Source organism: Callithrix jacchus, chromosome 11 (assembly GCF_049354715.1).
Source record: "Callithrix jacchus isolate 240 chromosome 11, calJac240_pri, whole genome shotgun sequence".
Taxonomy (NCBI): Eukaryota; Metazoa; Chordata; class Mammalia; order Primates; family Cebidae; genus Callithrix; species Callithrix jacchus.
Genome location: NC_133512.1, coordinates 75,221,915 through 75,246,149, shown reverse-complemented (window position 1 = coordinate 75,246,149; position 24,235 = coordinate 75,221,915). Strand labels below are relative to the sequence as shown.

At 43.1% G+C, this 24,235-nt stretch overlaps 1 protein-coding gene across 3 annotated transcripts in view; it reads right to left on the bottom strand.

The window, feature by feature from the left end:
* Positions 1-24,235, bottom strand: part of LHFPL3 (LHFPL tetraspan subfamily member 3) — a 628,028-nt gene that overhangs the window by 37,877 nt on the left and 565,916 nt on the right. Inside the window, exon 3 of one of the 3 annotated variants that reach the window (XM_035254019.3) lies at positions 22,215-22,262. The exons of 1 other annotated variant lie outside the window; for it this stretch is intronic. In XM_035254019.3, the coding sequence (XP_035109910.1) occupies positions 22,246-22,262 (17 nt within the window). In that variant the 3' untranslated portion in view covers positions 22,215-22,245. The remainder of the gene's footprint in view (positions 1-22,214; positions 22,263-24,235) is intronic. One more of the 3 variants, XM_035254020.3, reaches the window with a different exon arrangement.

Genomic DNA, 24,235 nt, shown 5'->3' with positions numbered 1-24,235 from the left:
ATTGCCACCTCTGCCTCCTGAGTTCCACCCAGTCTCCCATCCTAGCCTCCTGAGTATCTGGGATTACAGGCATGCACCACCACACCCAGCTTTTTTAAAAAATATTTTTTATTTTTTTTATTTGTAGTAGAGACAGGGTTTCACCATGTTGGCCAAGCTGGTCTCGAACTCTTGATCTGAAGTGATCTGCCTGCGTTGGCCTTCCAAAGTGTTGGGATTACAGGCCTGAGCCACTGTGCCCAGCCTGTCTTAGTGTTTAACAAAAAAGTTTAAGAAGTAAAGAAAACAAAAAACAATTAATAGAAAAAAACCTGTTGAATAAGGATATAAAGAAAAAATATTTTGATGCAGCTGTACAATGTGTGTGTGTTTTACACTAAGTGTTATTCCGAGTCAGAAAGTTAACAAATATTAAAAACTTTATAAAGTTTAAAAGTAAGCTAAGATTAATTTTATTATTGAAGAAAGAAAAATATTAAAAAAATTAATTTAGTGTAGCCTAAGCGTATGTATAGTGTTTACGAAGCCTATAGTAGTATACAGTAATGCCTCAGGCCTTCACATTCACTCACCACTCGCTCTCTCACTGACCCACCAGGAGCAACTTCCAGTCTTGCAAGCTCCATTCACAATAAGTGCCCTATACAGGTGTACGACACTTTATCCTTTATACCATATTTTTACTGTACCTTTCCTATGTTTAGCTACATAAATATTTCTCATTGTGTTATAATTGCATACAGTATTCAGTACATTAGGATGCCATACGAGTTTGCAGCCTGAAGCCTAGGTGCGCAGTAGGCTATACCATCTAGGTTTGCGTAAGTACACTCTGTGATGTTCACAGAAGGATGAAATTGCCTAACAATGCATTTCTCAGAACATATGCCTGCTGTTAAGTCACACATGACTGACTATATTTGAATGGCTTAGCGAAACTAGGTCAGTTAGGTTGACCCTCAGCCAAGTGCTATTTGCTCCAGACCCACCCTGGCCTAGAGAACTGGGACCTCTCATGACGGGGTTCATTTACACCGTCTATAGAGTGCCCCCTACTGCCTCGCTTAGGTGAGGATGAAAGGTTACTCTTGAGACCCTTTCCTTCTCTTTAGGATGTTTTAGAGGATGCTATACATCCTTTACTCTGGCAGATTTTGGGGTAGCTGCATCCTCCTCCAGAAACCCATGTCCTACATTCCAGCATGTTTGGATCTGCCTCAGGTAATCTCCCTGATACCACACAGAACCTCAGAGTCCATGGGGAACACTACCCAGGGCTTTTTTCTTCTCTGCATCGACTGGGCCTTCAGTAGCCCAGTCATGGCGAAGCTCCCGTTGTCACAGTCCACCCTGCCTTAACTTTATGGGTGGGAAAGTTTTTCAGTTTGGTTTCTCCATCTAGCTGAAAGCTTCGTGAATCTTTCTTGAACTTAAGACCCTGCTCATGATGAAATTAGCAGTGGCTATTTATTATACCCTTCCAAAGAGGAAGCAGGCTCCATGCTAAGAGCCTTCATACAGTTTCACCTGGAATCCTTGCCCTGGGAGACAGGTATTCCTATTCCTCTTTCCCAGAGGTGCAAGTAGGTAAGTATTACAGCTTGCCCGTAGTCACAGGGTTGGTAAGTGGTAGAGGGAGAATTTGACCTTGATCTGTGCTATACCAGACCTCATGTGGTTAGCCATTAGTGTGTGTTGCTTCTTGGTATCCAATGCTGTCCTTTGCACAACAAACATTATGTTTGTTGATTGTGAACTCCAATGAATAAATAAGCAGAGTCCCTTATGTGTAAAAGCTTTGTTAATGTTAATTTTTCAATGTTTTTAAATTTTGTTAATGTTTGTTGATGGAGTAAAGAATAATGATAATAGCTAACAGTTATACAGTACTAACTTTGTTAACTCAGTGTTCTAGGCACTTAATGGACATATACATCACACCAATTCCAAGAGGGAGGTAGTGTTGTTGCCCCCACTTTACACGTGAAGAAGGAGGGGTGCTTTCTCCAGGGCTGCTTGCCTGAGCATACTGTGAACAACTGATCCTGGTTCTGTGCAGTTCGGTGCCTGATTCTCCTAGCTGTCAAAGTGGAATGAAAAGCATGACAGAAGGGAGAGAAAAATGGGTTTGTAATCAGAGAATTTGTTCCAAATACTGGGCTAGTCATTGACTCACTGTGGAATGCCATGTCAGTCACCTGATGTCTTAGCCTGCGTTCTCACCTCTAACTACAATGGGGACAATAAATCCTATCCTCTAGGGTTATGTGAGAATTAAGTGATAATCAATGAAGGGTGGTGCCTGGCCTGCGTAGGGGTTCAGTAAATGTAAAGGAAAATGCGTTACTTTTTCAGCTGCACCCTACATCCTGATCACAAGCTGTTCTGAGGCAGCTCAGGGTTTTTGCCATGCAGATCCCAAAGTGAAGAGCTAAGACTCCTAAAATGCACCACTTATATTTTGGTTAGTCTTTGTCAAATGACATGGGGCAAAAAAACCCCAGAGGCTTAAACTGTGCTGCTGTTTGTATGTGGTCAGTGGCTATACTTGTCAGCAGATGCTCTGTAGAGATGGACATAGGTGAGTCCATTTTCTTTGGCTAGAATAAAATTCAACACACTCATGGGAATAGGGTCCAATAAGATCTACTCATCATTTTGCTTCACTTTATAGGATTTTGGGATAAAAGAGATAAGTCAAATGGAGGTCAAGGAAAACAACAAAAAATAAGATTTGGAATAAATACCACAAAGCCACTGCTATTTTTAATATCTTTTTGGGGTGGAGGTTAGGGCTCTATCATGAATTACACAGAGTCCATTAAGCTAAATATGAAGGGCAATTAACACAGCATCACTCCAGCTCTGTGTAACTGGGCTCTGCTGTCCACATCTGAGTTAGTGTAAGGTGGTGTGCAGACGCTGAGTTTCTCAGTTATACAGCATCTTTCTACATACACTGTCCTGGGACTGTGTCAGACCACCAGGCGGAGCAGCTCAAGCAGCTGAGCTCTTCTTTCCTCAGACTTGGCAGTTGTGGAATCACAGGTTTATCTCTTTGACTCTCCTGTGAAATGAATGTTAACTATCAGGCTCTGCTTACTTCCCAGCTGGTGGTGAGGGCCAAGGAGAGGGGTGGATAAAGCTTCTAGGAAAGCCGACCCGAGGGTTCAGCAGTTCCAGATTTGTGTTTAGCTTTGAGCTTTGCAGGGGTGAGGGGTAACTGGATCTGGTACCCAGTCAGGGGTTTGGGCACCAGCAGGACCAGCGGCTCATACACAGGCTGGCCGAGATCTATCCTTCTCCAAAGCAGAAGGAAGCATTAAGGTTTCCCTTGCCTTGAGGATATGGTGCTTGAAGTCAGAGAAAGCTGAATTCAAATGCAGCTCTATCAGTACACCCTTGGGCTAGGGCTTATCATCTCAGAACCTCATTTTCTTATCTGAAAAATACAAAGGAGATAACACCATCTACCCAGAAGGCAAGTAGAAAATTAGAGGTAATGTTTTAAAGTGCCTGGTGCCCGGAGGTGGCAGTATGTAGTAGCTCCTAAGATTAGTTCTTTTCAGGTTTACTCCTGAAGTTCATTCTCACCCCATTTTATTTGCATTACAATTCAGGACATAGGGGATACTAACTAGCCCTGGTCTGTAACTTCCAGCAAAAGATAGGGGGCTGATTTTTCTGGGTGGCAGACTATGGCATTTTGGGGGAAGTTGTATTTGAGGTTTAAACTCAAAGAAGATGGCATTTGGAGAATATTTTCTGTCTCTAAGTGAGTTGATTTCCTTTTATTTCTTAATAGTTGCAAACAAATTGCTGGAAGATGGTGCAAGAGAGACTTGGCAGCATCGCTTGCCAGAGTGAGCTCTAACCTGCTGCCTCCAGGAATGAGAAGCTGTAGTACCTTTGTAATAGGCAGCCCAGACCTACCACGAGCCAGCCTGTTCCCCAAAGCCTGTGGATTCCTGCCATCAGCAGCATGGACAGCGGCATTCATTCCAGGTCTTGTTGGAGAGAATAACCTCTGGATGTCTGTGCCAATCCAAAGCTTCCCTGACAGAAATGCTCTTTAGGGAAGATCCTCTAAAAGGGAAGGAGTCTCTCCTCTCTTCCCCAGGTTCTCTCCAAATGTGCCTTTGACTGCATCAGACCACCAGGAAGCTTGGTGCTTGACCATTAGTTTCTCCCAGAATCACCTTTACAGAGATGTACTTACACACTATGCCCTGATTTCATGCAATAGGCCCTGAGAAAACATTTAAAAAAAAATTTTTTTTGAGACAGAGTTTCGCTCTTGTTACCTAGGCTGGAGTGCAATGGCACAATCTCGGCTCATCCCAACCTCCGCCTCCTGGGTTCAGGCAATTCTCCTGCCTCAGCCTCCTGAGTAGCTGGGATTACAGGCACACACCACCGTGCCCAGCTAAGTTTTTGTATTTTTAGTAGAGATGGGGTTTCACCATGTTGACCAGGATGGTCTCGATCTCTTGACCTCGGCCTCCCAAAGTGCTGGGATTACAGGCTTGAGCCACCGTGCCCGGCCTGAGAAAACATTTTTAAAAAAATTAATTAGAAAACTGTTGTCAATGACACTGACCATTCTGTCACTTAGTCTCTTACATAAAAAATGTTTCCTCCATAAGAAACATATTTTAGAGTTTATTTCTAGGAACATCTACCATTTTTTTTTTAAGAAAACAGTATGTTCCTTGTTTTCTGATAATGGAAACAGTACAACTTATTGATGCCAAGAGGCTGAGAATCAAATCTGAGGTTCATCCCCAGCAACTAGAGTTTATGATTAGCATACTTGACGTATGCTCAATTTCTTGGTTCTGATTTTCTCTTTTATTGACCATATATGTGTCCTTTGATATATATATATATATACCTCCTCTATTATAAATAATATATAGGGAAATACATATGCACATGTACTATACATACACACAAATGCTTTATTATAAGTGGAGTCAAATCCTTTCTTGATGCCTGATGGAAGTACCTGGAGGATGATAATGTTTAAGATCCACTTACTCAAAGGGTTCATCTTCAAATAACCTTTTTTAGCATCTGTATCTCTGGGACATCTCATGAATTTAAGGAATCTGGGTTACAGCTTTGAACCCTCTATGGTCTTTGAAAAGTCATTTAATCTCTCCAGCCTCCATATAATATCATGTGCCCCAATTACCTAGTCAAGCGCTATGGGGATCAAATAAAATAATGAATGCCCTCTGAATTTAGGTGGTTTAGCAGCTCAAACCTTTCCAATTTCCAGATCAGCATTGCCTGATGAGGGAAATGCAACTGGGTGCAGTGAGGAAGAAGATTAAAATTGATTAAGCACTTTGCTTGATATTTTTTGATCGCCCCTTCTGATCTTTTCTTTCACCTTCTCCACCAGGAGCTGACCTCTTTAGACTGTGTCCACTGGGCTCCTTTGCCCTCTGGCTTCAGCCAACAGGAGACAAAGGCAGGAGAATGGGGGATGGGAGAAGAGGGAGGGTGGGGTTCTTTCTCTCCCCAGGACCCAGGTTGGGTGGCTGCATTTTTTTAGGGAAGGTCACCGCTTCTGCCAGGAGGACCCCCCTCTAGCCACAGGTACAGACAGCTTCGGCTATGCTTCTCCCCAGCATTACATAACAGCTCCCTCTGTTGCTAACCCGGGGGGCTCTGTCATCCTCAAGGTTCTCCCAAGTCCTGTCCATACCTGTGAAAATAGCTGCTTCTCCCAACTCTCCTAAATTACCCCGTTTGAAGGTGCCCTCTGTCTCCTGCTGGTATCTGATGTATACAGGCACAATCCTCATGAAAACTCCCGGAGATAAACATTATTGCTCATTTTATATACGAGAAAAAAATAGTTAAGTGTACTTCCCAGGGTCATATACATTGTAACCCAAAGAGCTAAGTATTAAACTCAGACATATCTTGTGCCCTTTCTCGCTGGCTTATGTCCTTTTAGGTGGGCACATTTTTTTAAAAAATTGCTTCTAGGTTCTGGGGTACATGTGCAGATCATTCAGGATTGTTGCCTAGGTACATACATGGCAAGGTGGTTTGCTGCTTCCATCTTCCTGTCACCTATATCTGGCATTTCTCCCCATGTTATCCCTCCCCAACCTCCCCACCCCCCACTGTCATTCCTGTAGACCCCCCAACAGACCCCAGTGTGTGATGCTCCCCTCCCTGTGTCCATGTGTTCTCATTGTTCAACACCCACCTATAAGTGAGAAGATGTAGTGTTTTTCTGTTCTTGTGTCAGTTTGCTGAGAATGATGGTTTCCAGATTCATTCATGTCCCTAAAAGGTCATGAGCTAATTGTTTTTTATGGCTGCATAGTATTTCATGGTGTGTATGTGTCTCATTTTCCTTGTTCAGTTGTGCAAAATGTTTTTGAAACGATTTTTGATCATTACCTTTCTTTTCCTTTTCTCCACACCAAAACGCAATCTAATACAACTAATATAAATGAAACTATCTGGCTTACATAATATTGAAAGAAAGCCTTTATCAACAATGAGATGGAGGATTCACCTGCTGCCTCTTATTATGTTTTACTTTTTTAAAAAAGCTATAAATAGCACCTAATTGTATGCGACAGTGAAAAGCGCAAGATTGTTGGAAAAAAGTCTGAGATGGCATTGCCTCTGGTAGTTGTACTAAAAAACATATCCCAGAAAAAATTTAAAGTAAAAAAGATTAAATTCTCCTGTCTACTAGGGGCTGGATTCTTAGCATACTCTATGTGTCCCTGTCAACTCTGGAGACAGAAGGAGATAGAAGTTTAAATATTTAATTTAATTTTTCTAGTTCTTGGCAAGAGCAAAGAGAGAGAGAGGTATTCACTTGTAGAATCTGAAGTTTCTTCTATAAACACTTTACATTCTAGGGGATAAAATACACATACATACTTTTAAACTGTTATATATAGCTACCTTTTAAGATACTTAGAATAGGCTCTTATTGCTCCCTTTTAAAGTGTCTAGTTGAAAAACCCTGATGCTTTTGTGAAGGAACTGTAAGAAGATGGGGGTGGTGTGGAAGGAATAGGTGAAGATCTTTAAGGTCCATCTCCAGCGTGGCTCTTAGAGGACTATCCTGGGAAACCTAGAGGACTTTAGCTCTTTGTACATACAGTGAACCCCCCAGGATGTATGAGCTTCCTTTATTAATGGTAAAATGCTTCATCAGCCTTTGATAAACAGAGACTCAGCAAATCTTTAGTTGGTGCTCAGATTTAGGGCAAATATATTGCTGGAAGTAACTACACCACACAGAGTTCATTATTCAGCAGTGGATTATTTCATAATCAACCTTGCCTGCATTGGGCAGAGAGAGCCAATTAAGGTTACAGAGCAGGCCTGAGAGAAAAAAGCCACTTGAGGGGTGTGTGTGTGTGTGTGTGTGTGTGTGTGTGTGTGTATTTAGGGGGTGGTGGTGGAAGGATTAGAAGCGAAATTAAGTCCCAGTCCAATTCTGAGTGGGGGTATTGGTAATGCTTTATTTAATTTTTAAATTAAATTAAATTAATTATTATTTTTGAGACAGAGTCTCTCTCTTGTCAGCCAGGCTGGAGTGCAGTGGCACAATCTCGGCTCACTGCAACCTCAATCTCCTGGGTTCAAGCGATTCTCCTGCCTCAGACTCCAGAGTAGCTGGGACTACAGGTGCTTGCCACCACACCTGGCTAATTTTTTGTATTTTTAGTAGAGACAGGGTTTTATTGTGTTAGCCAGGATGGTCTTGATCTCCTGACCTCATGATCCACTAGCCTCAGCCTCCCAAAGTGCTGGGATTACAGGCGTGAGCCACCAGGCCCAGTCAATACTTTATTTCTTAAGCCAAGTGGCGAGTAAGCAGGTGTTTATCACGTAAGTTACATCATAGTTTATCATCATAGTTTACACTTTTGAAAACTGTAAACTTAAAATTGCTCTAAAAGTAACATTTTGAAAAAATGTTTGCAGCAAAATTAAGCAGAAGGTACAGACAGTTCGCTTACACAACTTGTCCCTAGGTATGCACTGTTTTCTGCGCTATCAACATCTCCTACCGGTGGTACATTTGTTACAATCGCTAAACCTACATTGACACATCATTATCACCCAGAGTTTATAGTACACTTTGAATTTAGGTATTTTAGCAGCTCAAACCTTTCCAATTTCTGTCCTGAGGTCTGTTCCAATTTCTGTACTCTAATTACATCAGAGTACACTTTTAGTGTTACACATTCTATGGATTTGAACAAATTGACAGATGTGTATCCACCATTAGAGTATCCTAAGTAGAAGTTTCACTGTCCTAAAAGTCCTCTGTGGTCTCCCTATTCATATATATATATATATATATATATATAAATATATAAATGAAGGCTTGCTCTGTCACCCAGGCTGGAGTGCAGTGGAGTGATCTTGGTTCATTGCAACCTCTACCTCCCGGTTCAAGTGATTCTCCTGCCTCAGCCTCCTGAGTAGCTGGGACTACATGCATGCAACACCACGTGCCCAGCTAAGTTTTGTGTTTTTGGTTGAGATAGGGTTTCACTACGTTGGCCAGGCTAGTCTTGAACTCCTGACCTCAAGTGATCCGCCCGCATCTGCCTCCCAAAGTGCTAGGATTACAGGTGTGAGCCACTATGCCTGGCCTACTTATGTTTTTGAATGCAGAAAATATTCATAATAATTTTTTTTCAAAAAGAGTGACTAGGAAAGTGGTAATTGAAATGTGAATAACATATATATATATATGAAAAATATATATACATTTATATATTTTTTGAGACAGAGTCTCACTCTGTTGCCCAGGCTGGAGTGCAGTGGTGTGATCTTGGCTCACTACAACCTCTGCTTCCCTGGTTCAAGCAATTCTTCTGCTTCAGCTTCCCAAGTAGCTGGGATTACAGGAGCCTGCCACCATGCCCAGCTGATTTTTGTATGTTTTTTAGTAGAGACAGGGTTTTACTACTATGTTGGCCGGGCTGGTCTCGAACTCCTGACCTCAGGTGATCTACCAGCCTCAGCCTTCCAAAGTGCTAGGATTACAGGCATGAGCCACCATGCCTGGCCAACAGATTTTTTTCAAAATAAAATTTTGGGAGTGAAAAGGTGAAAGAACAAGTAAAAGCTCTAAGTGTGGCACATGCAGGTAGTGGTCCTGACCACATTTACAGGATGAGGGGAAGATGCATCTTGGGAGAAAGTACTCCCATGTGGAGAAAAAGAAAGTAATTGACAGATGCCAACCTCTGGAGGGACCCAAGGGGAGGCGATTAAGAACTCAGGAGGAATAGTAGGCTCTGGGACAGCAAAATGACAGAGACAGAGATGAGAATATAAAAGGGTGAAAATAAAGAAAAGATTTGAGGTGAGAAAAGGAATTTGGAGAAGTTGTCATTGATGAGTTTTATCCCAGCAGGGGCTGGTGGGGTTCAATGAGGGTGGAGGTGTGCTGAAGGCTTGGGCAAAGAGGAGGAGGTTTGGAGATACTTCTGAAAGAAATGTGGGAGAAGCCTACAAGGAATGAATGAAAGAGGTACCAAGTGGCAGAGAGTGGGCTGCAGAGGCTAGAGGTATTTATATAGATATATCATTATGTTTGGGGTCTTTCTCAAGCTTTGCTCATCTGCCTCGGAATGGAGGTGGAGAAGGTAGATAGGGATGGAGGGTTTTCAAGGTGGGAGAAAGCAACGTGGCGTGATGACAACGTCTAAGCACGACAGGACAGGACACTGTCTGTCTATATTTACCTTCGAAAGGGGATCTCTCTGGGTAGCTCTGCTCTTGAGAACCAAAGACTGAAAGGTGAGGAGGCCAGCAAGTTGTAGGTTGCAGTAAGATCTGAGCCAGCTGCAGGTCCCACAGCCTGTAACTGAGACTCTAGGTTTATTTTGCCCCAGGAATCCCCCAACAGTCCTGAAACACCTGTAATGTTAAAGGGGGCTGAGGATAACTCTGTACACAGTTTTTATATTGATGGTGAGATATTCTGGTTTGTATTCAGCCTTCATAGCAGGAAGTAGCCTGGGACACAGCTAGAATTTACCCACTTTATTTTAACTACCACGGAAACTGGTGTGTAGTAATGATTGCAAACCACATGCCCCGTTTCTCTCCTGTGGAATTTTCAGCTAGAAAACTCCCTGCTGCTCTTGTGCATAGTTTTGGTCTTTAGTTGTTAGGAATTACACCAAGGGTGCCAGTTTTGGGAGCTCAGTACATTTTACTAGCATCCAGAAAGGAGAAAAAAGACTAACATTAACACATCAAAACATATTAAAAATTATAATTCTACAGATTTCATGGCAAAGAGAATTCAGTTTCAAATCTACTGCCCCTAGGAGTGGTTTTGCTGGAGTAAGAACAGTCAAATTGGCAGAGTTATTCGAACATCACAACAATGCAACCAGGTTGGAAATTAATTTTCCTGGGAGGATTTTAGAAAGGCATGCCAGGCAGCTCAACAACCTCAAGAAAGTTGGGGGTTCTGAGTTCTAATTCTGAACTTTCTATATAACTGGATGTCTTAGTAACTGGGAGCTTCTTGAAGCCTATATTTATTCATCTTGTATCCCCAGAGCCTGGTATAAGGTGTGGCATATATTGTATACTTCATGAATCCATAATATAGAATAAGTAATATAATATAGAATGAATCACTGTTGGAGTAGAAATCAGCTGCCTGTATGATATTATAAAATATTTCCATTTGGTAGCATCATTTTCTGGCCCTGCCTTATTATGGAAAGGAAAACTGTCATGATAGTGGTGAATAAAAAGCCTTCCTTCCAGAGGCAGACTGTGAGAGTGCATCCCTGCGGCATTGCCTATGAGTCAAATAGGCTCACTGAACTATGGTGTCCTCATGTATACAGTGAACATCTGTAAAATGGAAACAATCTACCTGTACCTACTTCATAGGTTATCACGGGGGTGAAATGAGATAATTTAGGCAAAGTCCCTGGCATACAGCAAAATCACAAAAATGCAAGGGAATTGGGAGTCATTTAGCTGTTGTTATCATCTTTTTTGCTAAACCTCTCAAAGATTCACTTTTCATCCTATTCTTGCAGGCTGAGATTTTCTGATGTATACTAAACATGGAGGGTATCAATACTCATAGAGAAGCTGTGAAGATCAGTTAAGGTACAGAACCTAGTACAGTATCCAGGCCATAATACACCTTGCTATAATACAAGCACCCAGGTCATAATACATGCTTACCGAAAGGAGGAATGTTGAAAGAAATCTGCTTTCAATTTCTGTCAATTAAAAAACATACAAATTAGTTTTTTTTTTTTTTTTTTTTTTTTTTTAGACGGAGTCTCGCTCTGTCACCAGAGTGCAGTGACATGATCTAGGCTTACTGCAACATTCGCCTCCACGGTTCAAAAGATTCTCCTGCCTCAGCCCCCCAAGTAGCTGGGATTATAGGTGCGTACCACCACGCCCGGCTAATTTTTTTGTATTTTTAGTAGAGACGAGGTTTCACCATTTTGGCCAGGATGGTCTCAAACTTCTGACCTCATGATCTACCCGCCTTGGCCTCCCAAAGTGCTGGGATTACAGGCGTGAGCCACCGTGCTCGACCACAAGTTAGTTTTACTAAGCAAGTGATTTAAAGATTCTCATATGTACAATAAAATTTTTGGATTCTTAGATTTAATAATAAACTAAAATTAGTGAAAGTATCTGGAGGTTGATGATTCTCAAATTGCACTACGTAAGAGCCTCTTGGTTAACTCAAATATTCCTGGAATCAGAATTGGGAGATTTGGGCCGAGTGCAGGCATTAGCATTTTAAACCAATCCTGCAGATGGTTTTGATGTTACACTTTAGGGCAGCCGATAGGCCTCCTTTGAGAAACTCCAAGGGTTACCTAAAAATTTGATGGATACTCATCTAAATGCAAGCATCTCTATTCCTTTACTATTAGGGTTCCTTCTTTTTCTCACATGGGTGAAAGAATAACAGGACTGAAATGATCTTCAGTCATAGATGGGGTTGGGAGATTCTGGGTCCTGGCAAGTTTTGGTGTTGTGCAAGCATGGGCACACTTAAATATTTGCCCTAAAGACCTAGATTTATTTCAGCTCACGCCTGTAATCCCAGCATATTAGGGGGCCAAGGCAGGCAGATCACTTGAGGTCAGGAGTTAGAGACCAGCCTAGGCAATATGGTGAAACCTCGTCTCTACTAAAAATACAAATATTAACTGGTGTGGTGGCATGCACCTGTAATCCCAGCTACTCAGGAAGCTGAGGCAATAGAATCACTTGAATCTAGGAGGTGGAGGTGGCAGTGAGCCAAGACTGCACCATTGCACTCCAGACCGGGTGACAGAATAAGATGCTGTCTAAAAAAAAAGATCTGGAGTTATTTGGACACCCATATGTCTGAAAAACATCCAGAAGGACATGCTTTTGGATTGTTAAACTAGGAGCATATCTGTTTCTCAGTCTGACATTTCAGGAGGACTGTATTTTCTCCTTCAGGATGAAAGGAAGAAATATTCTGCAACACCATTATAAATAATTCAAAATCCCAGAGAGCTTAATGTGAAACCTAAGAATGTGACTTGCAGTCACACTCCAAGTCCAACAAGAATGCATCTTGATCAGCATTAAAAGTCTATTACTAGAAAATAAATGGTAGGTAGGCTCATCAGTCTTCAGGGAGGATGCCCTGTGTATTTTTATGATGGACTTCGCTACGGATTTAAACTCCCCCAGTCTGGGCTCTACATTTAACCTCCGGTTGAGGTCATTGGTCTGTTCCATCATGACACGGTGTTGCACGGTATTGCTCTCCCCTCCTCACTAATCTATTGTCGTAAATGTTGTCTTGAAAGGGTCTTAAGATTCAATTATTAATCAGAGCCAATTTAACAGGCTGCTGACGCCAGGAATCAAGTTTTTTCAATTTGCAAAGCTGGGATAAGCTGATCAAGGTGAATGGTACAATTTCACAGGAAATACATTAAGCTTCCCACGCCTGCCTAAAGAGCTTACTGAGGTTCACAAGAGTGCAGAGAAAGGTGTGTTTGGGTGGATACATTAATAGTCAATGGAGAGTAATTACGAGAAATTATACACCATTGCAGGCCTCACTTTATAGAAAGATTTTTTTGACCTGGGAGGAAGGGCCAAGGTGTTCTACTCTCTCTTTAAAAAAATCTCATTTAAAATGTAGCCCCACACATTTTACTTAGACAAATGGTGCTATGAAAGTGATATTTTCTTAATTCTGCGTTATTCTCTTTTTTCACACTGAAGCTATGAGAAATTACAAGCTTATTAATTGTCTTTTGAGGCGCCAGACTTCAGACTGGAAGGTGATAAATGACCCAAATCATTTGTAATATACTGGAAGTATGGACAATTTGTGTTAAGTATAAGAAGATACATTGTTGAAGAGAGTTTCTCATAATTAATGAATCGATCTCACATTGCCCTGGATATGTAGGAGGTTACCACCTAGAGACCATCCCAAAATATGCTTCTTTAGTATAAAGATAATTTTGAGAAACTGCAGACACAGGAGAAGCTCTGAAGACAGGGTAGGAGTTCTGTTTTGTAAGGGAAATTGATATCCATACAGGAAATCTCCATTCAAAAGGATGAACTTCCATACTGAGTAAAGAAGGATGACTCTAAGTCAGACTTACCAATGAAGAAGGCACTTAAAAATGTGTAACAAACCTTCCACTTGTTTACTATGCTTTTCCTGGTCATCTCCCCCTAACTGGCCCCTGCAATACCCTTCTTTCTTTGTTTCAGCTGAAGGTGGTATTTAAGCCTCAAATTAATGCCACCTCTTTGAAATTTGCTCATGTCTCTGGGTATCTCCTATGTATACATGAAGTTATGTTCATAAACTTGTTTGTTTTTATCTTGTTAACTTGTGTTTTATTACAGGGGTTCATCTCAGCTAAGAACTCAGAAGGGTAAAAGGAGAATTGTTTCTCTTCCCCTGCGACGCTTGTCTAAATGCAAGCACCTCTTTGCTCTTTATTTTAAGTTTCCTCCTTTTTTCCCCTTGTGCATAAATGGATAATAAGATTGAAATTATCTACGGTCAGAGATTGGGAACTGTTTTTCCCTCACAGGATTAAAATTTTGCCTCTAACATTGTGTAGGGGCAAATATGAACATCTCCAAGTCAAGGTGGAACTAAGCTGCAGGTAGGACCAGCCATATAATTTTCAGACCCAGTGTTAAATGAAAATTGTTCAAAAAGTAGTAAAAAGTTGCTAAAGGTACTAAAATACAAACATTTTCCCTTTTTCCTGTGGTCTCTCTCATCTTGTTGTGAAATTTTGAAAATATACTTTTTAATGTCATTCTAAGTAAATAAAAATAAAAAATCAAATTAGCACCAATTTACCATTCTTTTTTATTTCATGCAATGCCAGTTTAAAGGCAAATATCAGAGGACTGAACTCATGTATAATCACCGAAGTCATGCAATCTGCAGTTTGTCCCTGGAAGGCACCGTATGCTGGCCAGAAAAGGCAAACACTGACAGATTCCAGAAGGTTGGAAGGAGGAAGAGAAAGGTCCCCCAGGCACAAAGTAGGCTCAAGTGAACTGAATGAACGCACTCCCTCTCGCATGGGGGTACTTAGGATCCTCACAGGCTGTCACTCAGGCCTGATGGCTTCTCAGATTCTCTCTCCCACCAGCTGCTGGCCTAACTCATTATCCCTTGACTTGAGGAAGCTTCCCTTCTCACTGGTGGTATCCTCAACCCATGGCAGACAAATGACCCCAAGGTATTGTAGCATCTCTACTAGGTAACTGGATCGAGGTGGGCAATAGGTTTGCTCTTCACTGAGCTGTGGATGTCGTCCACTGTCCACCAGACACACTGTAGCACTGTCAGTCCTGAGAAGGGACAGACACTGCTATTCTCTATCCTGAGATGCTTCAGGATACATTCATTCAACTATGATCTTCCCTTCTGTGCCCAGAACTCTGCTTGGGGCAGATGGTGGCAGTGGTTACTGGGCAGGCACAGGGAAGGCAGGCTGGGCAGGGCTCAGGGTTTCAGGGTGCAGGAGAGTGAGCTGAGAATCCATCTGCAGGGAGGTGGGGATGGGACTGGGAAGAGGGTGGAAGGAGGAGGAGGCAGCAGGAAGCTGGTCCCATGAACAGTCTCCCTGCCTCCCAGCCCCATGCTCCAGTGCTTCACTGTCCCATCAGACTTCACTTACAAAACACACATTCAAAGATACGACTATTAAAAATGTCAAGACTGTGGCTGCAGAGTATTAAACCACAAACATGGGGGCCCCTGTGAGCTTGGGTCCCTGTGGAACTGCACTGGTCACGTTGCCCTGGTGTCGGAGCAAGGAACATGGAGCTGGCCCTGGGGGCAGGAGTAAAGTATAGGTAGCGAGACAAAAGTCAGAGCTTCCTGCCAGCATGGCCAGCCCGGCCTATTCCCAACTCCCAAACAGGGTTCTTCCTAACCAGGACAGCTCTGTGAAGAGTGGCTTTGCTCTCTGGACAAAAGCCTTTTCTCTTTACTATTGCCCTACTTTAGGCATGGCCCTCTTCCTCCACCTGCCTTCCCTGCCTGGTGTCTTGATCCCCACTGCTGGGGGCAGCAGGCTGCACATTTCTGGACACAGAGTAAGTTTAAAATTCCAATCATTCGTGGCTTCTCTTTGGATTTTTCCTCTGCTGCTCTGCCCTTTCTTGCTTCTCTTCTCTCTCCATCTACCTGAGAGAGGAGAGATCTGCCTTTTAATTATGCCTTACAGTTAATTAAGGTGGTATTCCCTTCCTTGTAGGATGCATGTGGCTTCAGCAGTTAATGCTGGTGAGGGTCTTTGAGCTCTTGGGGGTATGTGTGAGGGTTAGGGGGTTTCTGCTGTCCAGGATTGTGAGCAGCCCAACCAGAAAAAATGAAAGAGAGAGAGGGAAAAAAGCTGGTGGAAGTCACAGAAGCATGGAAAAATTGGGAAAAGAAATGTGGGGAAATGGACAAGGGAAAGACAGAAGGGGGAAGGGAGGAATGATGGAAGGACCCAGCTTTTCCCTTGCTCTACCCACGTGGTTTGAAAATAGAGACTTGAGCCTGAGAAAGTCACTACCCAAGCAGATGGTATCTTTGCAGTGCTGATGCCTAGGCAATGTGGACCCTAGGTAGAGTGACAAGGGGCTTCAGCACCAAGTCTTTTGCTCTGCTCCTGTCAAATTCTTGAAAATGTGACTGTTTATCCTTAGTTCTCTTGGGGTACATCCCAACAGATTAGTGCCCCATGAAGGTGTGGGTGGTCTGGAGAGAAGTGGAGGGTTACGTGGGGGAGATAAGTGGTACAGAAGAACAATGGCAAATCTCTTCTGGAGCTCCAGTAGGCCCAGAGCTGCGTTGAGGAGAACTGGGACTTTATATTTACAATGATCTTTACAAATATGAACTGAATCTTGCCAGGGTGACCACTGCAATGGCCATATAAGTCAAGTGTACTCATAACCTCAAATTTTGGAAGCCATTTTTTCCCCCTAGAAGTTTGATAATCAGCTATCCTCTTGATTCCTATGGGAAAGCATCACTAAATCTCCAACTCTCCAAGAAGGAAGAAGGTGTAACTTGCCCTTTGATGGACTCACAGCCTAGAGATACCTCATGGCTTCTTGGTTGAGCCCAGCATACCAGCCCAGAGACCCAGACTCCCAAGGTGATGTGTCTCCATGCCCAGAAAACACGCAGCCACAGGCATCCTGTTCTTTCTGTTCTCTCAGCAAATCAAATTTCTTTCCAGAGAAATATTTCTTTTTTGAGTTATTATGCAGATGCCCTGAGATTTCCCTTACAGGGGCAGCAAAAATGAATGTGTCAAAGTAAACATTACAACCCCATCTGAAGGCTTGGAATACTATAATATACTTGCTGAGATCTCTTTCATGACTGGCAAGACATGAGAACAATATTGATCTCTAAGAGAGAAGGTAAAATTGCTAGCAAAGATGGCACTATTCCTTCTAGAGCAGAATCTGTCAAAGTGGTGGCCTGTGGGTTTCCCACATCAGAATTACCTGGGATGATGGTCAAAAAGCAATTTACGCACACAATGGCAGAACTTCTAAATCTCTATGGGTGAGGGATCAGAACCTACATTTTAAATACTGAGAGTTTTACTCTTTTTTTTTTTAATATTTTTTTCCCTAGAATGGACACTCTTCTTTCTATAGACATTTGAGAATCAGTGTTTGCAGCAGTGACTCTAGAATCTTGGTGGAGGCCTCAGACTTACCTGGAGGGCTTATTTAACACAGATTCCTGGGGCTCACCTCCACAGTTTCTGATTTAGCAGGTCTGGGGTCTGAAAAGGTCCATTTCTAATAAGTTCCTTGGCAATGCTGCTGGTCTGGAGACTACATTTTGAGAGCAACTAGTTTGGAACAATTAAAACAATTTAGTTTCATGTCAGTCAGGTGTAACCTACTTCCTGTCCTGGGGAAGCCCTCTGCATTAGGGTGTTAGAGGTAGTGGCGGTGCTGGGCTTGTTATCTGTCTGTCTATGAGGTGGATGCCTGGGGAAGTTGTTGGGGCTCAGAAAACAATACCCAAAAATGAAGGCCTCAGAAGCAGACTCAGAAGCAAAAGATCTTCTCTGACCTTCTCCTGCCATCCTGTCTCCCAGTCACATTCTCTCTCAAGGCTAGCCATAGAAACTATAATGGTAGAAACCAAATTACTTTTGCATGAACCTAATAGAATCCCTTTTCCCCAAGGCTGGTCACAGAAACCAGAACCGTCTTTTTCCAAAGCCAGCTGTAACATCTAAATATATGACTCTAATGTTCCCTCTGCTCTAGCTGTATAAAAACTGACCATAAAGAACTGTTCTCATTCACCTTGTTTGACTATAGGCCATAAGGCCCCCATTCCAGAGAGGGTCCTGCCCACACTCAGAAGGAAGGAATGCTGGCTCCGAGAGAACAAGGAGAATCCAGACAGAGAGGCCTTGCTGGGTTTCCCCACTCTATCTATTAGCATTAGAGCCTAACCTTTATCCAATCACATTTCTATTGGCTGTCCCTACTTTGTTGAACCTCAGCATAAAAATGGGCAGTTTCCCCTATATCTTTGGATCTTCATTCTGAAGTCTCCCAGAAATGCATGGGAAATTAATTTGTATGCCTTTTCTCCTATCAATCCATCTGCCTCATGTCACTGACATTTCAGTGAACCTTAAGTGGGTCGAGGGCCTTGGCTCCCACACAGTGCAGGGTCACCCAGCAGCCCCTAGGAGCCAGGCCGGTCTGTGCAGGGCTCTGAGGGAGCAAACTAACGTGTCTCTGTCAGATGGCTAGGCTCTGTTGGCTGGCGCTTCAGACTCTTAGGAGCTCAGTTAGTTTAAGGACTGGCGAAATCTAGAGCTTCTAAAAGTTCCCAGAACTAAACTGGAGTAACTAGAAGTAGAAAGGAAGGCACGGTTGGCTGGGTATGGTGACTCACACCTGTAATCCCAGAATTTTGGGAGGCTGAGGTGGGCAGATGGCTTGAGCCCAGGACTTCGAGACCAGACTGGGAAACACAGTAAAACCCTGTCTCTACTATTAAATTTAAAAATAAAAAAAATTAGCTAGATGTGGTAGCACATTCCTGTAGTCCCAGCTACTTGGGTGGGAGGCTGAGGTAGGAGGATAGCTTGAATCCAGAGGTGAAGGTTGCAGTAAGTGCCACTGCACTCCGGCCCCTAACAATCTGGCAATATGGATGACAGTGAGATCTTGTCTAAAAAAAGAAAAAAGGCAGAGTTCTCATCATCACCATAGCTAACCGGGAAGCCAGCTTGGCATGTTCACATGCTGACATGCCACCAGGCCTCCAGGCTGATATTTTAGGGTCTCAGGCCATAGATGTGCCCCTTCTCAGGAATTATTTCAGGCTGAGGCTTGCACAGACAGTGGAGTGCTTTGCTGTGGCTCAGGGGCAGCCCACAGGACTCCTTCCCTCCTCCCCTTCCCTTCTCCTTCTCTTCCTCTCCCTCCTTCTCTTTCCTCAGACACATGCAGTTTCCAATTTGGTCACTAGAGGTCTCAGCAGGACAACGATTATCCTAGGAAAGGGCAAAGAAAGACCTGGAAGAAGCCTGAAACCCACCCCAACTCCAAGCTGGCTGACTGTTGTTTGGAGGCTCTCCAGCAAAGGGACAACTAAGGCAAGGAGCCCGTGACCCCTGCCTGCCTGCCCAGCATCCTCAGCAGGAAGACCAACTAGTCTTGAGTGGCTGCCCAAGGATGCCATTTTCCTCTTCAAACAGTGCTACGGTTGTCACAGGAGAAGGAGTGGTAACACCAGGGCAGTGACAGTTGCCAAGGAGGGCCTGTAGTCCCCTTCCACTATCTCCATTATTTGAGCTGCTTCCCTCAAATGACATGGTGGACTGGCATCTTTCAATCTTACGTGAACTGCTGTGCAGAGGTGGCATCAAGGGTCCCCTTGCACAACCCTTCCAGCCAGATGTGCTGCCTCTCAGTCCCTTCTGCCAAAATTCTGGAGCTGAAATTTTATCCTGGTAATACTTTCTGAGGCCATAGCTTTTTGTGGTGCTATTTTCCCAGCAGCATTAGAACCTTAGATGTACACAAGAAATGACCCACCTTTGTGATCTTCCCTATTCTACCATAAGCTGTCCTGCTCCTTCCACCAGATTTCGAACCAGTGTCACATTCAGGGAAGGCTGATGCAGACTAGATGTGTGATTTTGAAAAAGTTGTGTTTTCGGACAAACTTGATATATGAAAACCCAAATGGACCAAAATGTTAAATCCAGTGATGATTTTTTTGTTCTCCAAAAAAGATTCATCATAGCTGGGCACAGTGGCTCACTCCTGTAATCCCAGCACTTTGGGAGGTCAAGGCAGGTGGGTTACTTGAGGTCAGAAATTTGAGAGCAGCCTGGCCAACATGGCAAAACCTTGTTTCTATTAAAAAATACAAAATATTAGCTAGGCGTGGTGACTCATGCCTGTAGTCCCAGCTACTTGGGAGGCTGAGGTAGGAGCATCACTCAAACCCAGGAGTCAGAGGTTGCAGTGAGGTGAGATCACACCACTTCACTCCAGACTGGGGAAAAGAGCAAGACTCCCTCTCCAAGAAGAAAAAAATCATCTTAAAAATGCCATTTACTTACCATGGAAAGAGAAAGCTCTGTTAAAAAAATGACATTGCATATTTGGTTAATATCTGTAATTCCATAATTTTATGTAAATGAAGGGTGCATCTCAAAACTCTGCTGAAAGCTGGCATGTGTGGATTTCTGTTTTTGCTTTATTGGCTTTCAAATTATTCTTGGACTACCTCAGAGACTTCCCTGGCCTTGTTAACTTGGTTAGCACTAGACTGAAAAGGAGAGAATGTAACCTTGTACACCTGCTGGGTCTGCTCAAGGTCCAGAGCTCTGATCATTGGTATCTCAGGAAGGAGAGAAGTATACACTGGCTGGATAACCCCAAACTACTGAAACTGGAAGATTTGAGATGACCACACCGGATCTTGCCACATCTACCGGAGTTTGACAGGTCCATGTAAAGGGGACAGGCTGCGTGCTCATCTGCACCTTCTCCTTCCTGCCCTTCTTTGTCTTTAGTTAGTAACAGAAACCCAAAAAGCCCTTGCTCCTAGAGGCTGTCCCCATTTGCAAAGCCTGACTATAACTATTTTCAAAATCCTACAGTGGAAAATGAATGTTGCCGGGAAGAAACTGCATGAAAAACAGCCTGAGGTTACTCAGCAAACTCAGCATCATTCACTTTTGAAATCACCTGATTTCAAACTCATTTGACAGATGAGGAGCCCAAGGTCCATAGAGGCATAGCGACATTCTCAAGTTCACCCAGATATTTCATGGCAGAGCCAGGACAGGGACCTGGGGTCCTTTCTTGGGATGTAGGCGCCTTCACTTTAAAAAAACTCTCTTGGTAGTGTCTAAGAGATTCTCTTCCAGAGAGAAATGAGCTGGGGCATCACACCAGAAAAGATGCCTTGATGGGAAGAGGAGGATTAAGTTTTAATCCAGGCTCTGCCCCCATCTTGGGCAAGTTACTTTCTCTCTTGAAACTTTGGCCATTTTCTATGAATTAAGGGATTTGGAGTAAAGGCTCCATTTCTAAAGACTCATCAGCTCTAGAATTCTGTTTCTAAATGACAGGTTCGGGGTCTTAGCACTGCAGGGGCTTGGGCAGTGCTCAGTTACATTTCAGGAGAGCCCCTCTAATTTTATGTTCTTATCATCTCTGGCAATTAACTTGGAAAGTTTCCTCCAAATTCCCATTCAACACACACTAGAAACTTCAGTGAAATTGAGCACAAGAGGCAGTTCCAACCCCACATTCACAGTCAGGATCATATTTTAAATGTTCCAGGTATGCTCTTAGGCACAAATAACTCCTTTCCAATTTATTCTGTAAGTCGAACTTATCACATAGTGAAATCACTCAGTTTGGAGATACAGTTAATGGAAAATCAAGGAACACTGTAAGGAATTGTGTGTGCACACACGTGTGTGTACATGTGAACAATATAATTAAAGGCCACTAGAGTCCCTATCTGGTTTGAAACACCATTATTCTTTTTCCTTCGTAGTCACAGTTTTGTTCCGCATATATATGTGTTTCTATCACATACCTATGTGTACACAGGAAACATAATAGATGAGAAGACGACCTTTTCTCTCCATGGCTCATTTTAGCTGTTACTTGGCACAATGGTGTTTACTTTCACTTAGCATTCACTCTACAGCAGTAATCCCCCTAAGGGTGGTGGTCCTAGAGCACATTGCATAGCAAAGGCAAGGTTTGTACAGAGATGCCCACATACGTGGGTACACACTGTGTAGTGGTATGTTGCAGTGAGAGCGTGGACGCATGCCTAGAATCCTGAAAGCTGATCATCCAAGTGCTCATTGTCAGAGAACAAGAGGCAAAAGCATCCCCCAGGTCTCCCCAGCTCCTTCCCGGGGAGGTGCCAGGCTGACAGCTGCAAGTGCCGGGGATTGTGGGAGAGAGAAGCACAAAAATAAAATCAGGAACAAAGACAGAAGATCTGTGGCTTAAAAGCGGCAGTCTCATGCGGCCCAAGGGCTAAGCGCTGAAAGCGGGAATCAGAGAACAGCAGAGAAAACATGCGGGAACGGAAGGCGGAAGCGCACACAACACAGCTGAACCCAGGAAGCCATGCTCACACTTACATGGTGTGGTCTCACACTACCTTAGTTTGCCTTAAGCATTTCCATCATCTGAGAGTGTAGGAGGAAAAAACAGAACGGTTAAAGGTAAAATAAGTTAAGAGCTCACGCTTTGTTTTTTAAAGATTAAAACTAACAATGTCATTCCTGGTCATTCCTTGGGTGATTCACAGTGAGGAAAATCACAGTTCTGAGAACCAGACTGCCTGGTTCATACTTCAGTCCTGCTACTTGCCAGCTGTGGGACTGGGCAAGTGTCTTATCTTTCCCTTCTTGTTTCCTAATCGTAAAATGGGCTAATAGCAGCACTTACCTTATAACGTTGTGGTGAGGTTGGAGTGAATTACAGCATGGGAATACTTAAAGGCTGGGCACAGTGGTTCAAGCCTGTAATCCCAGCACTTTGGGAGGCTGAGGCAGACGAATCACTTGAGGTCAGGAGTTTGAGACCAGTCTGACCAACATGGTGAAGCCCCGGCTTTACTAAAAATAGAAAATTTAGCTGGGCATGGTGGTGGGTGCCTGTAATCCCTGCTACACCAGAGTGTGAGGCAGGGAGAATTGCTTTAATCCAGGAGACAAAGGTTACAATGAGCTGAGATCATGCCACTGCACTCCAGCTCGGGTGACAGTGAAATTTCATCTCAAAAAAGAAAAGAAAAGAAAAGAAATACTTAGAATATCTCTATTATTCCATAAGCCCAAGGAAAGAATATTCCTAGTCAACACTAAGTAATATCTAAGAGTTAGATATCACTGTTGTTTTTATTACTTTTATCTCAGGCAATATCACCCAAAGGAGAGGAAAAAGAAGTGAAAGTTGAGGACTTAGAATTCTAGGACTTAGAGAATTTTACTCAATAAGAAAAATAATCAAGAGAAAAAGACAAAAGTTCAAAACACATGGATTGAGCAATAGTTCCAAGTGTTGTTAAACTTCTTTGAGGACATCATTTCACATTGTGCATTATCCTAAAGGAATTCGGAGTAACTTTAAAAGAAAGATAAGTAAAAATCAATTGTACACACACAGATCAATTAGAATTCTAAAGCATAGTTCACACTGGATGCTTCAAGGCCATGTACACATCCTCAGGTATTGTCCTGCCATGCTGTCATCTTGCATTTTCTCAATTGCCTCCATCTAGTACCTCACAGAGAATTGCTGAAAGGTGCCAGTGCATGGATGGGGGTGATGGTGGTGTGAGTGCCAACTGGTTGATGAAGTCATCAGGCAGGTGAACTTCTCTCTCCCATTCTTTCCCCAGAATCATTTCATTAGCTTTGCCCTCACTTGGCAGGATATTGTAGTCAAACGGAAGAATGGGACACTCAAGTCTAAAAGGTACCTGCAAGCAAAATGCCCGTGGATGACCTGGATGTGAGTCTGCCTTTGCTGACCATGCTCTGAGTCCCTAGTTGGTCAGCACCAGTGCCCGGTTGGTTCCCCACTTTTCCTCAAATTGAATCCCACTCTCTCCACCTCCCAGTGGTGCATTTGCACATGTAGATGGGCCTATTGAGACAGGTCATATTTAAAAGCGTGTAGCATTCCATGAAACTCAAATTAATGGGTTGTCATCTCCTTCTGGACACCCAATTCCTTTCCCTCCAACACCTCCTATCTGACTGATAGCTTCTCATTTCCCGCTTCCCATCTGGCCCTCTTCTTACTTTTCTCTTTTGGATGCTTGTATTCATCATGGGCCCAAGAAAGTTTTCAGAATAGAAGGTTCAGGCCTCTTCTCTAAGTTTCTTTCTGCTCCTTCTCACTTTTTCAAAGGCATGAATGTCTGTGTTGGCTCTTTTCAGGATGTATTTGCAGGAAGTGACTTGGTTATATGAAGTTGGGTGTCAGAAACATCATTTCAAATGAGAAATGAAAAGTGACCTTGGAAGTTTTTAGTTGGTAGAATACAGAGAGGAAGAATGTTGAGTCCATTGGGTAACCTTGCCTAACTCACCTTTCCAGAAAGGGTGAGTCGCAGACTGCCTTTACTCCCTGAAACGCAGAGGGCATAAAT